Source organism: Hippoglossus hippoglossus, chromosome 18, assembly GCF_009819705.1.
Source record: "Hippoglossus hippoglossus isolate fHipHip1 chromosome 18, fHipHip1.pri, whole genome shotgun sequence".
Taxonomy (NCBI): Eukaryota; Metazoa; Chordata; class Actinopteri; order Pleuronectiformes; family Pleuronectidae; genus Hippoglossus; species Hippoglossus hippoglossus.
In genome coordinates, this window is record NC_047168.1 from 3,333,040 (window position 1) to 3,346,448 (window position 13,409).

General features: G+C 41.9%; 1 protein-coding gene across 4 annotated transcripts in view; it reads right to left on the reverse strand.

The window, feature by feature from the left end:
* Window positions 1-4,028: 4,028 nt before the first annotated feature.
* Window positions 4,029-13,409, reverse strand: part of tbc1d14 (TBC1 domain family, member 14) — a 31,072-nt gene continuing 21,691 nt past the window's right edge. For all 4 annotated transcript variants that reach the window (XM_034615286.1, XM_034615287.1, XM_034615289.1 and 1 more), the window contains 11 exons: window positions 12,294-12,418; window positions 11,027-11,109; window positions 10,354-10,471; window positions 9,443-9,549; window positions 8,463-8,543; window positions 8,259-8,347; window positions 7,806-7,877; window positions 6,559-6,687; window positions 6,047-6,156; window positions 4,563-4,821; window positions 4,029-4,474 (listed from right to left, as the gene is read on the reverse strand). In XM_034615286.1, coding sequence (XP_034471177.1) covers window positions 4,418-4,474; window positions 4,563-4,821; window positions 6,047-6,156; window positions 6,559-6,687; window positions 7,806-7,877; window positions 8,259-8,347; window positions 8,463-8,543; window positions 9,443-9,549; window positions 10,354-10,471; window positions 11,027-11,109; window positions 12,294-12,418 — 1,230 coding nt within the window. In that variant the 3' untranslated portion in view covers window positions 4,029-4,417. The remainder of the gene's footprint in view (window positions 4,475-4,562; window positions 4,822-6,046; window positions 6,157-6,558; window positions 6,688-7,805; window positions 7,878-8,258; window positions 8,348-8,462; window positions 8,544-9,442; window positions 9,550-10,353; window positions 10,472-11,026; window positions 11,110-12,293; window positions 12,419-13,409) is intronic.

Here is a 13,409-nt window from a genome sequence, read left to right on the forward strand (position 1 = left end):
CTTCTGAGAAAAATGTGTTGCGGGTTTATGTTTATTGAGATCAACAATCTTGTTTTTTAAAGAAAGAAAAAGGTGTCGCTGGTGTGGAGGAGGGAGGGTGTTGTGGTTTTTAAGGGGCCGAAGTGCGAGAGAAACTTTCCACTCAGCTTGTTTGATGGATCGCAGAGGAAATGCAGTTGTGGTCGGAGATTCAGCTCAAACCACACACACATATACACTTTATAAATTATTGTTTCTGGTATTTACTATTAAAAGGCAAAGACACCTGTTGACGTTAAGGTACACAACTGAAGATGTGTCTCTAACATCGGCTAAGCTTACATCATCTGGCCTCTTAACTAGTGCGGAGGACCTTCAAACGTACAAGGGATATTCACCTTGTCCTGTGTTCTAATATATATGTATTATACACACACAAACACATATTTACAGTATATATACCATACGACCATTGGCCTCACCGTGTGTGCATGTGTGGTCCAGGTATTACTTGTGTTGTGGGGACCTTGGTTTCAGGGCTAGGCAAGTAGTTACTATGGTTACGTTTATGAAATCAATCTAAGACATTGTGGTGTCCTTTGAAGTCTTGGAGACGTGTGTGTGTGTGTGTGTGTGTGTGTGTGTAACTGTTTCCTCATGCAGAGTTCAACCCCCTATGACCGAACCTCATTTGTAAAATTGGTGTATTGCTCCTTTAACACAGACTCCTTTGATTCAAAGAGATGAACAACAGAAGAAGAAAAAGTCCATCAGAAATTCTGCAACATGACTCATCACAATTACAGCACAGGTCATAATTTTTATAGTCAACAATTGACTAAAACACTGTAATGTGAACCTCGAGAAAATGACTCACTCTCACTCTACTCATCATCTGTCAAACACATTTGCTACTTAGAGTGGATGAAAGGTCCTCTGGGAAACGTAGCCATTCAACAATAAAATGGTCGCACCTGGTTGGTTATGTACAGCTCTTTATTTTAATAAAACCATTTCAAGTGAGATACAGTTGCATGGTGACGCTCCCTTGTCTCCATGTGTCCATCACTCCTCTGCAGTACACAGGTCTCAATGAGAAAAATAAAGACAATGCAAATCAAACAGAGCCCAGGAAAGTAAAGACATCCAGATAATCCAACAGATCGATAACAGTATATTAGACTCCTTCATTGAATTTAAATATGATTGAATTTGTTTTTTGACGCCTGTGGATTGATTAAACTGTGTTTTTTGTAGTGTTAGTGGAGCTGGGGGGGCACTTCATGGAAAATGGCCAAACCATTTAAACCTACCGAGTGCTGATATGAACTGGTGATGCGAGGCACAACTCAGAGGCCTACGTATATGTGCCAAAAGCTTTATTGCAGTCCTGCGGTGAGTCACCACACTTGGTGGGGGATGTGTGCAAAGAGAAGAGCGATCAGAAACCCTGCAGCACAATGAAGCACAAACAGACCATCTGTCGCTAGCCACGAAACGAGCTGAGATGATAACTTCCTGTTTCGTTAAATCTAGAGCACATCTCATATTTAAGCTTTAAGTGCTCCAGGCATTTACGTATGAAAGTGCAGTCTGGAGGTGGAGAGGCCTGATGGGGACGTCACTGGAATTACAGGGCACAAAACGGAAGTGAATGCCATCACACAGGTTCAGTAGCATAGCACAAGAGTCGAAGCAGCTTCACAGGCAATAACGATAACAGTTACGTTGAGAAATACCATCACCCTGACAACTGCACTCTTCACAGACATCAACAACCAATCTGATTCCTTCACTTCATCTCCCTTTTTTCAATTTGACAAACAGGTCTGTGCAAAACTGGCGTTGAAAGAAATAAACATGTTATAAAAAGGTAACTGACAAATCCTGTATGAAATCAACAGCAAGACAAATGTCCACTTTAAAAAATACATCTGATTATTTAAAGGTTCAGTGTGTAGAATTTAGTGACATCTAGTGGTGAAGCTGCATGTTGCAGCTGAATACCCCTAACCTCACCCGCACAAAAATGAAAGAGAACCTGTGTAAACCTTCAGTTATCATAAAAACTCAAAAGGTGAGAGAGGATCCGCTCCTCATGTATATATAAAGTATTTAAATATAAACAGGCTCATTTTAGAATAAAGAACAATTTGTACAATTTAGGTGAAACACACTAGTGGAAACATCACAAAGATTATTTACAATAAATCCCTCACACCTAAATCTTACACACTGAACCTTTAATAGTGCCGTGTACTGTCTTAGCACTTGCTAGATGGAGGCTGACTTGTCAAAAACATTGCATGGACAAATCTTCCCGCCCCCTACTGGTCACGATGGGGCAAAATGTTAACCACAGAATGCAAACAAGTAATGAGACTGGTGTAATCACAGATTTTTAAGACTGACCAGTAAATCATACAAATGCTGGAGAAAAACAGACACCCTCAGATAGCTCCTGTATACTTTTTTACCAAGATGTTTTCCTGCAACCAATTGTTATTTCCATTTTCTTGGAAAACGTTACCAAAAGCCTCACAATTCCAATTTATTATCTCCTGAGACAAAAAAAGGCAGCAGATCAAACAATCAGACATGTTCTATCTTGTCATTTTTCTTTTCTTAGCAACATGAGTCAAAAGATAACGTGTGAGGACAGGTAAAAGCGACATGTGTTAGCCAGTGTAGTAACTGTAGTTCATCAATGCGAACAACAGATGGCGCAGCAGCAGTGAACGCGACACATGGAAATTAAGGTGCTTTAAAATACAATTTGCTTCCAAAAATCGCATTTCTCGTCTCAGTCACTTCTGAACATGCCCACATATTTTTACGTTAAATATAACTTACACATCCTCAACATATCCTCTGATTTTTCAAGTCATATTGGGGGGGGGGGGGGGATATGCTTCTTATATGTCCAGAACTTGCATGAGAATTGTCACATTTTTAACTTTTCCTTAGTATCAAACTGATCCAGTGATAGCCGTCTGTAAATCTATGGATACACTACAAACAGGAAATGCTAACAGCTTCGGCATATTTGTTATAGTGCCAATTTGTCAAAATAAAAATATATGTGGTAAAAAAGATGCAGCCGATGGCTTTTCTTGCTGAATCCAGAATTTGAATCTTAAGTGTTGTGTGCATCATATGCCACTTGTCCACAACGTGCAATTAAGCGCATGACCAGTGGGGGCAGTATAGATTAGGATACGAGGACAGGAAGTTTAAAGAGATGTCACTGCTGCTAGAAATGCCATAACCTCCACATTAAAAAAATAATTCCTGGAGAATTATCACATTAGATATTTAAATGACAAACAAAATTAAAAGCGGTAAGGAATTCCTTTTTTGCCCAGAGGTAATTCAGCCAAAATATGCCCCCTAGTGGACATTGTAGTCCTCAAAGTGCACAAATCTGCTCATGAATGATGCAGCTCAAGTCATAACCTCTTATGTGTTTTAGTTGTTAAATCACAGATCTATATAAGCTCCAAACACATTTGTGTGAGGGAGAGGTTCCTCAAAAACCTTTCATGTCACTGGAACAAGTCCCGTCATCAGTTAGATAAATATTAAATAAACGCACAAGACATTAACACTCACACCAAGACATAAGAATCAAAACACTAACCAGATGAAATGTACCTCAAACATATTCGGGGGAAGGGCCAGTCCAAGTCTGACGCTGTGATTTGTGTGTCTCCCACAGTAACACATTACTATTATTATTTACTCCATTTCCAGTATTTTATAAATTTACTGTAAAACTCATTTTACAGGCAGCTTATCACCTCTTTCAGAGGCTGAGCACATTTCATCACTTGTAACAATCTGGTGCTTCCAGAGACACCAAACTTCAAGGGTTTTAACTCCCACAAAACATGAGATGATTTCATGGAATGATTCAGGAACTAAAATGTTCAATGACAAAAACGTGTAAATGAAAAGCAGACTGAGCCCAAAGATGAAATCAAACTCGCAGGACATGGGGGTGGGGGGGGGGGGAAATGAAAATACAAAGAGATCCACACATTGTGACATTGACATTCACAGATCTGACTCTGGAGATTTTGTCTCAGGACATTCCTCTTGAGTGGAACCGTTGGCGGAAACAGAATTAAGTGGAGGATTTTCGTATTAACTGGTCGTTTCCCCTGGACGTGAGTCAGTCTGCTGGGTACATGTATGTGGGAGTGTGTGGTACATTCTTCGGCGTCTGCCAGCTACAGTTTACAGTCCACTGCTGGGCCTCAGAGCAGAGGAGGGGTGGGTGGAGATAAATAAGGCCTCGTATTCCTTTTCACATGCCTGCCTCGTCACTGACAGACCCCCTCCAGATACGTCCCAAATGATCATAGGTCTCTCTCAGGTCCCTGGTAAGAGTCTGGAGGGGAACTGGATTCCGTTAGTGGGACCTCCTGATCGCGGCTCAGCGCTTCAACACTGGGCTGCCCCGCTCCTGATCTTTCTGTAAAGCCTGCAGGACCTGAGGGGAACGTAGATATAATTAGGAAAACAATGATTCAAGAAACCGTATGGAACGAGAAGCCTAAGCCGCTGCTTTAACACCCCACCTGTGGCCATTTCCTGTTGCGGCTGGTCATGTGCACAGCAGCGATTTGCTGGAAGAGCTGCTCAGCCGGTAAGAAGTCCGGCAGGCGGGTGAGGAACTGAGCCATGTGAATGAAGTCCATGCAGGTCAGGACGTCCTGGTAGAGACGCAGCAGGCCGAGCGCCGTGCGGAAAAGGAACTCCTCGCTGTCTCTGCAGAACACGTCCCAAACCCGGCATGCCAGGTCCAACGGCAGCGACTTACTGTACAGAGTGAAGATCCTGGAGGAGAGGATGAAGGGAGGGACGGGGCAATAGGAACGGTTAATACTGGTTTTGAGATGATAGAGAAATTTAAGCGCATCAAGTGCATACAGAAGAATATTCAATCCAAGTGCAACAGTCCCCCGATTAAACCCCGATTTTTTTTTTATGCAAACACTTGTAAAAATCCGTTCCCTAAACATGACAGATGTTTTTCATTAAGATCCATGAATCATTCTTTGTGAAATAAACAAAAATATTGGAAAACACCACATCTCGCATTGATATAGTGAAAAAAAAATCCTGGATCTGCCCCCTGATTCGGCTCCACACCAAAATGTAATGGGTTCTTCCCCGACACATAATACATCCTTCCACCAAGAAATCCGTCCAGTAGTTTTTACACAACTACCTGCTAACTAACAAAGAAATGAAAACATAACCCCCTTGGCAGAGGTAATAAATAACCAGATAGTGTGGCCGAAGTTCCACACATAATACATTGATCACCACCACACCAATTACCACTGTGCTGTGGACAAATATGTAGTGTAGCTAACATTCTGCATCCCCAGCAGGGACTGATAAATTGATCCACAGAAAATTCATGGGAAGCTATTTTAATTAATAAATAATAATAATCTGTTAATTATTTTGGTTATTTTTTTAAGTAAATGCCAAGTGTTTCAATATTTCCTGGTTCTCAAATGTAATAATTTGCTGCTTGTCCTCATCTGATATTAAATATTTTAAGCACTGTCGTCTATTTATCATTATTATTGTTAAACCAAGAAATCGTGTCTCATAACTCAGAGTAAAAATAACTCTGTGGCTGACACTAAAGAACGAACACCAACATGTGAACACCAAGTAATACAAGGCAGGTGGGGTGTGGGTGATGCAAGTGAAGCCCGTCCGGTTTCCTCAGAAGAACAAACTCGACACTGAGTCGATGTGAGAACGAGAGTTGTTTCTAGATGACATGTATCCGTCAGGGAGGGGAACAAGGTCAACTCTGCACGTGGGTGGAGAATATATCGTACTCTCATATTGTGGCTTCATATTTATATATATATGTTTCCGTTCCAGTTGTGAAATGGCATAAGTTCAAACAGGTCATATTGTAATATTATAGAATATTGAAAAGATTAAAGTGAGTAAGAATATCATGAAGGTTTTGAGGAGAAAAAGAGATCGAATAAATAAATAATACTAGTAGAAAACAGAGGAGCTGGAGACTCACCAGTCGATTAAATAAATATCAGGGGTCAAGTTGTTTTTCTTGAAATGTGCAAAGAGCTTTGGTAGGTTTTCTTCAAAGAACACTTCAAATGCCGAAAAGTATGTCAACATCTGCGAGAGAGAGAGAGAGAGGAGAGAAGATGGTCACATGTAGCAACACAGACCGGTTCAATCGGCAGGGCAGTGAGTCAGAGCTAAAAACATAAACACAGGGCACAAACGTGTGTGTGAGACCGCCAAGTGATTTCTGCAGTGTTGACGTGTCTAAGACCCTGTTTGTACCTTTTATTAACATCTGTCCTGTGAGGTCCAATCACAAGTGAAAAGCTCTAAGTTCATCGTTTCACCTCTGGTGTTGAAATGAATCCTAAATGTGTCTCCTGTGATCACATGTGATGAGATCTCACTTAAAAACATGTGTTCATGATGACCAAATTGTGTTTTTCGCACTCAGATGTGTGCAATGACAATGTTTCTACGTTAGTGTGCGTTTGTGTGTGTGTCTGTACTGACAAGGCTGTGGTCGACTCTGAAGAAGGCCATCTGACACGGTTTGTTGAGCAGGTTGGCAAAAGCTATAAAGGCATCAGCTGTGTCCAGGTTCAGGATGAGCACTGCTGCAATGAATGACATTCCCTGCACCTACACACACACACAGACAGATTGAAAAAACACGTAAAAATGGTCTCACTTTGAGCTTGTATGTATAGAACTGTAAGTATGATTTGATGTGGTTTGACTTCCATCTCTGAAAGTGAGTGCAGAGAAATGTGCAGGAGCAAATTAACACTTGCTAACAGGTGAATTTTACACAGCACCCTTATTCATCTAAAACACAAATTCTATAAAACGTAAATCAAATCCAAGCTTCAGTCTGAAAGTATCTGGTGAAATACCAACGAAGGCGGATATAAAAAAAACAACCTGTGCACACATGTGAATGCATAGACTGTGCATGTGAGGCAGCTCATGCGTTGGGGTCAGTGCAGGAAGTTAGTTACTTATTGACAAGTACAGCGTGGGGAGAGCGTTGGGCTGTGGTGAGGAGCAGAAAGACAAACCACAGCATCTACAAGCTCAACGTGCACACACAAATTTGCACAAATTAACAGCATGATGTTAAAAACACCAAGAAACGGCTGTCATATATTTTGTATTGCCAATGACTAATTAGAAAGTTTGATGTTGCTTGAAGGCACAGGGGAGTTTAAAAAAAAATAAAATAAAGAAGTTTATGCATTCGTCTCCATGGTGGTATTAAAAATGTAGCACATATCAGGAGATGGCATTAAGCCTTGAGAGGGAAGGGAGACATTAGCTCCCTTTATCAACTTTTTTTTTATCTACAGTTGGTTTAAGTTATTGAGCTTTATGTTGCCCTCACCATGCGTTGAGTCGATTCAATCTTAGACCAATCTTAAACCAACTTAGTCCTGTTTTGATTCTAAGGACTTGGGTTCAGGCTTATATTGTTTCTGTTGAGCTGCTTTCAGTCATGGACCGAACTTTGCATAATGTCTAGGGGCTGCATGTGAAAACGTCGGTCAAAAGTCAATTGTTGGACACACTCTCCGGAGTTGTTAAACTCTGGATAATGTCAGAGTGAGCCCATGTAAGGAAACAACAACAGGAGATCATCCGGAGGATTCACTGCGAGCAAGTGGTCGTGTTGAAGACAAAAAGAATACAAATATCTAATTTACACATTTGATTAGAGGGAATTAACAGGGAAGTATTGCTTCTGTGAGTGTGTGACTTACGTAGCCAACGTCTGGCCGGTAACAAGTGTATGCTCCCAGAATGCTGTGCAACACATCGTGATAGGGCCCGCCCTGGTAAGGAACAAAATAAATAAAGACATAGAAACAAATAGACTTAAAATAAACTTAACCACACACAACCTTACCCAGAAAATGCAGTGTTAGATTTGCTTTGTTACAATAATATCAAGGTTATGTCATCCTCTGCTTTGCTGTCCCAAACTAATGTTAACCAGCGTTAAGCTTGAGGCTATTAAGCTTTCTAAGAACGTGGAAAAAGCTAAATTAAACAACAAAATAGGAAAAAGAGATTTCTGTATCAGTGAATTTTTTGTCAGTGATTTCTTTAGTGTATCCTATTATTTGCTTTCTGCATTGGAAACACATTGAACAGGTAAAAGGAAAAAGCAGCCGTGATAGCACCATCGTGTTGGCTGAGCTTCTCTCACTGACCTGCTGGAAGATGCACAGTTGGGGGAAGGTTCTCGAGATATCCAGCTTGATCAGCTCCAGGCTCGACTCCCTGTCTGAAGAACCAGCATCTAATGGGAAGACATGGCGGACAGTTCAGAAACACACAGAAAGATGTGGGCCAGAACTCAGGTTAAAAAAAAAAAAGCCAGAAACAGTGATTGACAGTTTCTTGTCCATCTCTACCATTAATTTCAGTCTCTGCGGAAGGTGCTGGCGTGGTCCTCCACTTCTCTCTCGCCCGGGACAGACAGATGTTATACAGCTCTGCAGGGAAACATTACAGCATTAAGAGAAGAAGGGAAGACAGAGGCTTAAGGGACTGACAGAACAGGATTACTGGACAGAAACCACTTTAGGTGAAGAAAGGATTCAGCTCATGTGAGGCGATGACAGAAAGCAGATCTCCTGCGTCCAGGGGACATTTATTTTGTTGCAGTACGATGAATGTACCCGTCATGGCTTTAACCTGTGGCTGCCTTCCAGTGATTGTACGGGATGGAAATAATGAGCTTTCTGAAACACGATGTGGAGCTCTACACTGCTCTGGCTGATTATTTACTTCATGCAGAGGGTTTGTAAGGAGAGGATGAGAACTGCAGTCTAATGTAAAGATGTATTGCTATTACAGAGATATCTTAACACAGAAGCTACAGCCACACTACTAGGTTTTTGAAAGCGCATCAACTCTGCTACGGATACGTCTGTTGTCTACTATGTTAGTATCCAGTTGTAATGTTTAAAGTTAGGGTAAAGGGCTTGGGAATTCATTATACCATTAGGTGTAGAAGTACAAGTGCTTGTCGTCTCAAGCCACACAGAACTCATTGAAATTCTGCATGTTCGTGCTTGTACTCGTGCTCAGTGGACCATGCTCCTGCTCTAATAGACCTTCCATCTCACTGCCACTTCAGCTCAATAACAAACGCTGAGACAAACTGCCACACTCATCTATGTGTGTGTGCACAGCGCGTGTGTCTGTGTGTGTGTGTGTGCATGTATGTGTGGCCTGTTCACACAAATATTACAATGAAGGAAAGGAGGAAGTATCAGAGTGATTTATACTGATTGATTGGAAGAGCAAATAGGTAACAAATCAGTAAAGCTGACAGTTTCACCATTTCTCCTCATTTGCTCGGAGATGCACGTTCACTCCCATGACGTACCGTGTGTGATGTTGAGATCGTTGCCCACAGCCAGGCTCCACACTTTGCCTCGGACACTGGGGGGGATGCCTTGCCACCAGAGGTCTCTCACTCGCCGAGATGTGCACCTGGTAGAGTTTGAAATGTGGGAACAAATATAGTTCTTCAAAGAGCAAAGAAGCACATGTTGGTCAACCACTTGAAGTAAAATTTAAGACCAAACTATGTGAGATTCCACCGCCAAAGACTTTTGACACACAAAATTTGCTTCATCAGCACTTCCAGGCACCGATTTTAACCATCACAAGTACTTAAAAAAAGTCGTAAAAAAAAATACTAATGCTTTAGTATGCGGCGAAGTACAGTTACCTACAACAACGTTATAAAGAAGATGATGTCCTCATATGTTTGTCAAGATTATATACAACTATATATATTTGTTCATGAGCAGGCTGTGGATTCTCTGCACTGGGTAAGTCAATCAATCAAATTTTATTTGTATAGCCCATATTCACAAATCACAATTTGTCTCATAGGGCTTTAACATGGTGTGATGGTAGTTAAGAATTGCTGAATCAATGAGGACACTTCACTGTATTTAATCTGGAGCCTCAGAGTTAACTTTAGCCGTTTTTCAACTTGGCGTTTTAACAACAGGTTCAGTAACATTTATGAAATTTACAGTGTCTTAAAAAAACGAATACGACAAATGGTTATACGAGCACAATCGTGTGAAAAACAAGAGGGTGATGCAATGATGAGAACCAATTCAAATAACTCATAACAGTACCGATTTCCACCACTGGGTTGGGGTAATGGGCCACAACATCAAGGTGCTCTACTATATTTTAAAGCACTGGACATTTCGAAGGTTTTTTTCTGGGGAAATACTTTGTTATATTTCTGAACTCAGTGAGAGTGGTTGTACTCACATTGTACTCCAGTTAGGCAGTATCTCCTGGTTCCAGACCTGGGCGGCTGTGCCAATGCTCTCCTCAAGCTTACACCGATCCTCCAGCTGCTTCTTCCTCTTCTGAGCCTCCTTCAGCTCTACACACAGGAGGGTGAGGAGAGGTGGTCAGATACAGTAGAGCCCCTTTTCCACACTAACACCCGGTAACATCTAGCTTTTGTCTGCAATGGGAATGGATACAATCGGCATTCACCCCAGGGTCAAATGACTCTGCAGTAGATACAGGTTTTTATCAGCTCAGATCGGCAGTGATGGAAACAAGACACCCAAGTAAATGTGCTAATTTGGCAAGACAGTAAGGTGAGAGAGCACCTCAGTCGTCAGTGTGTTTATGGCATTGAACATGATGCACCGGGGGGGGGGGGGGGAGAGGCAAACTCTGTATACCTGCTAATTTTGGTGTCAAAGAGGCATAAGAGTGGGTAAATGAGAGAGTAAAGAGGAAACCAGGCTGAGGAAAGACAGAGATAGAGACGGCAAGCTTTAGAGAATGGTGGAGGACAAAATAAATAGGAGGTTCCTGTATTCAGGTTCCTGATGCCGTCTTGGTGAATTCCAGTGCTCCAGAGCTGACCTCTGACCCTAGACAAAGACAGCAGGTGAACCTTGATTCTTTTGTCACATGTCCTCACCTCTCTTCTTAGCCTGGGCCACCATCTCCTCATACTGCTGTCTGTGTTTCTGTGTCTCCTCAGCTGGCTTGGCAGGCAGATTCCTGTATCACACAGACATGCATTTAAGTAAATGGGTTAGCAGCATTGAGTTTCTCTGAGGTTTACTTGCATTATTCATGTCTGAGTGCTTCTGTGCAACGAAGAGAGGAGAACGTGCACAGGAACCGGCCACGAGCACTTCCCTTTATCGCGCTGCTCTGGTGGTGGGAGATGCTGTCAGCTGGGGCTTGGATGTCTACGCTTTGTTAAACATTTATATGGATGAGGTCACATATTATGTACAGTACTTGACCCTTTTATTTTGTCCTCTAATATCTGACTAACTAGTCATTTTATAACACTGGGTATTAAATATAATTTCTGACTTCAGAAACAGCAATCTCACCTCGCGGTCTAATGCTAATTTAATATCTATAATCTCACACAACTGGGGAAACTGTGCTGATGAAGATCATGTCATATGGATGAGTGAAAGCCCAAAATAAAGTTGTTTTTCAGGATCTGTCTGATGACACATGTGATGCAGTTCCTAATACATTTTAGCAAGTGAATCAAGAGTAAAATCCTGTACTTGTTTTGTCTTACTCCATTCTACAAATACAGAGATGATGCACTATATTTCTACTGAATCACCAAATACAGTAGGTTCACCTTTCTTAATGATTTCTACCAGTAGAGGGAGCCCCTGACAATGGAAACAGATAAGGAAGCTTGTATGTAGCAAGAAGCCTGCAGCAGCTGAACTCAGTTTTTCTAGCCGAGGTGTTAAAATCAATTTCCTGTAAACACAGAAAAACCAGGCTAAATTACACTATTGTTTTTCTTCAACATGCGGTAGAGCAGTACCACTAAATGTTAGATGAAGCCCAGTGAGGCCCGGCATATGTCCGTCTGTTTTTATGTAAACAAAATGCAAATTCAACACAAAACAAAAAAGCAGGGTAATGGAGCCAGGCAGAGGGAGGGCCATTAAACATTCAGCAACACTTCTCGTTTACTGTTTGTGAGACGAACGGGGGGAAGCGGTGAGAGCTGGAATGACTGACAGGGTAATGATCTAGCAGAGGAAGGAGGGCTGATAAAGAAGGAATGATGGGGGAGGATGGAGACAACGGCTTTATTTTCTGAAGAGTAAACCCCACTGGCGGTGAGAGAGAATGAAAAATGTGGGATAGTCCAACAACCAAAGGATCGACTATGTGTGTGTCTGTGTATGTTTACATACGCAGGTCTGTCCTCCAGTATAAGTGCGGTGGTGGAGAGTGGCTCAAAGTCCAGGTTTTTCCTCACACTCCGCCTGGGAGACGTCGAGTTGCCGGGTCCAGCTCTGCCACTCTTTGTTTCATATTCCTGCAACAAAAACAGAGGATTAAGACAAATACACATAAAATGAACCTAATTACAGTATAACAGGGAAACCAACTGCCGAGGACAGTTTTATTCAGACTTTCTTTAGACTCCGCTCAGACCGGGTATTAACATCCACCCTGAGTGAGCAGACGCCAAGTGGTCAGCGTTAAGTACAGTTCCTCGGTGTCCTCAATGCGTTCTAAGATCCATCACAGAAACCACATTTGGTTGTTTGATGGATGTTTTGTGTGAACGCAAATTAGTCCTGGGCCACATGAGTGACAACCTACTCAGCTGACGTCCTCTGACCTGCTACAGTTTCACAATAACCTGAACATATTTTTACGATTCTCTGTGCCCATATATTGATTTTGTAGTCACCGTCACAATATAAACACTGACCAACTCGGGCTCTCTCTCTCTCGCTTGCACCAACACACACAAACACATCTATATATTCAGACTGGGTAAAAACAACATCATTTGGTCTTCACAAACACAAATGATGCACATGTTTATTTGCATATAGAGCAGGGAAGTGAGATCTGATCCTGGTATTAAAATGCTTCCTGAATGTGTCTCCTGTGACCACTCAGAACGGATGTTAAATCCGGGTCTGAACAAGGCCTTAGTTTCACATTACCGGTGGCAATGACGAATGCACATGATCTACACACACAAATATAGGGAAGTGAATAGTTTGAAGAAAATTACTGGATTTAGTTTCTCTATATCGCATTCAAAGTACCGACAGCCGGCAGAACAGGGATGCGGTTCCACAGCCAGGGAATTTACCACAATGGTTATAGCTGACATTTAATTCCAACTGTAATGATTTTTAGGGAAAAAGGAGGGAGATTGGAAAACATGAAAAGAAATAAGGGGGGGGGGGGGGGGGGGGCTCATACATCCACGTTAAGTCACACAGGAACACTGAGAAATGTCTTGACAACCTTGTGACAATGTTCTTATGGCCTCTGAGCATTTGTCA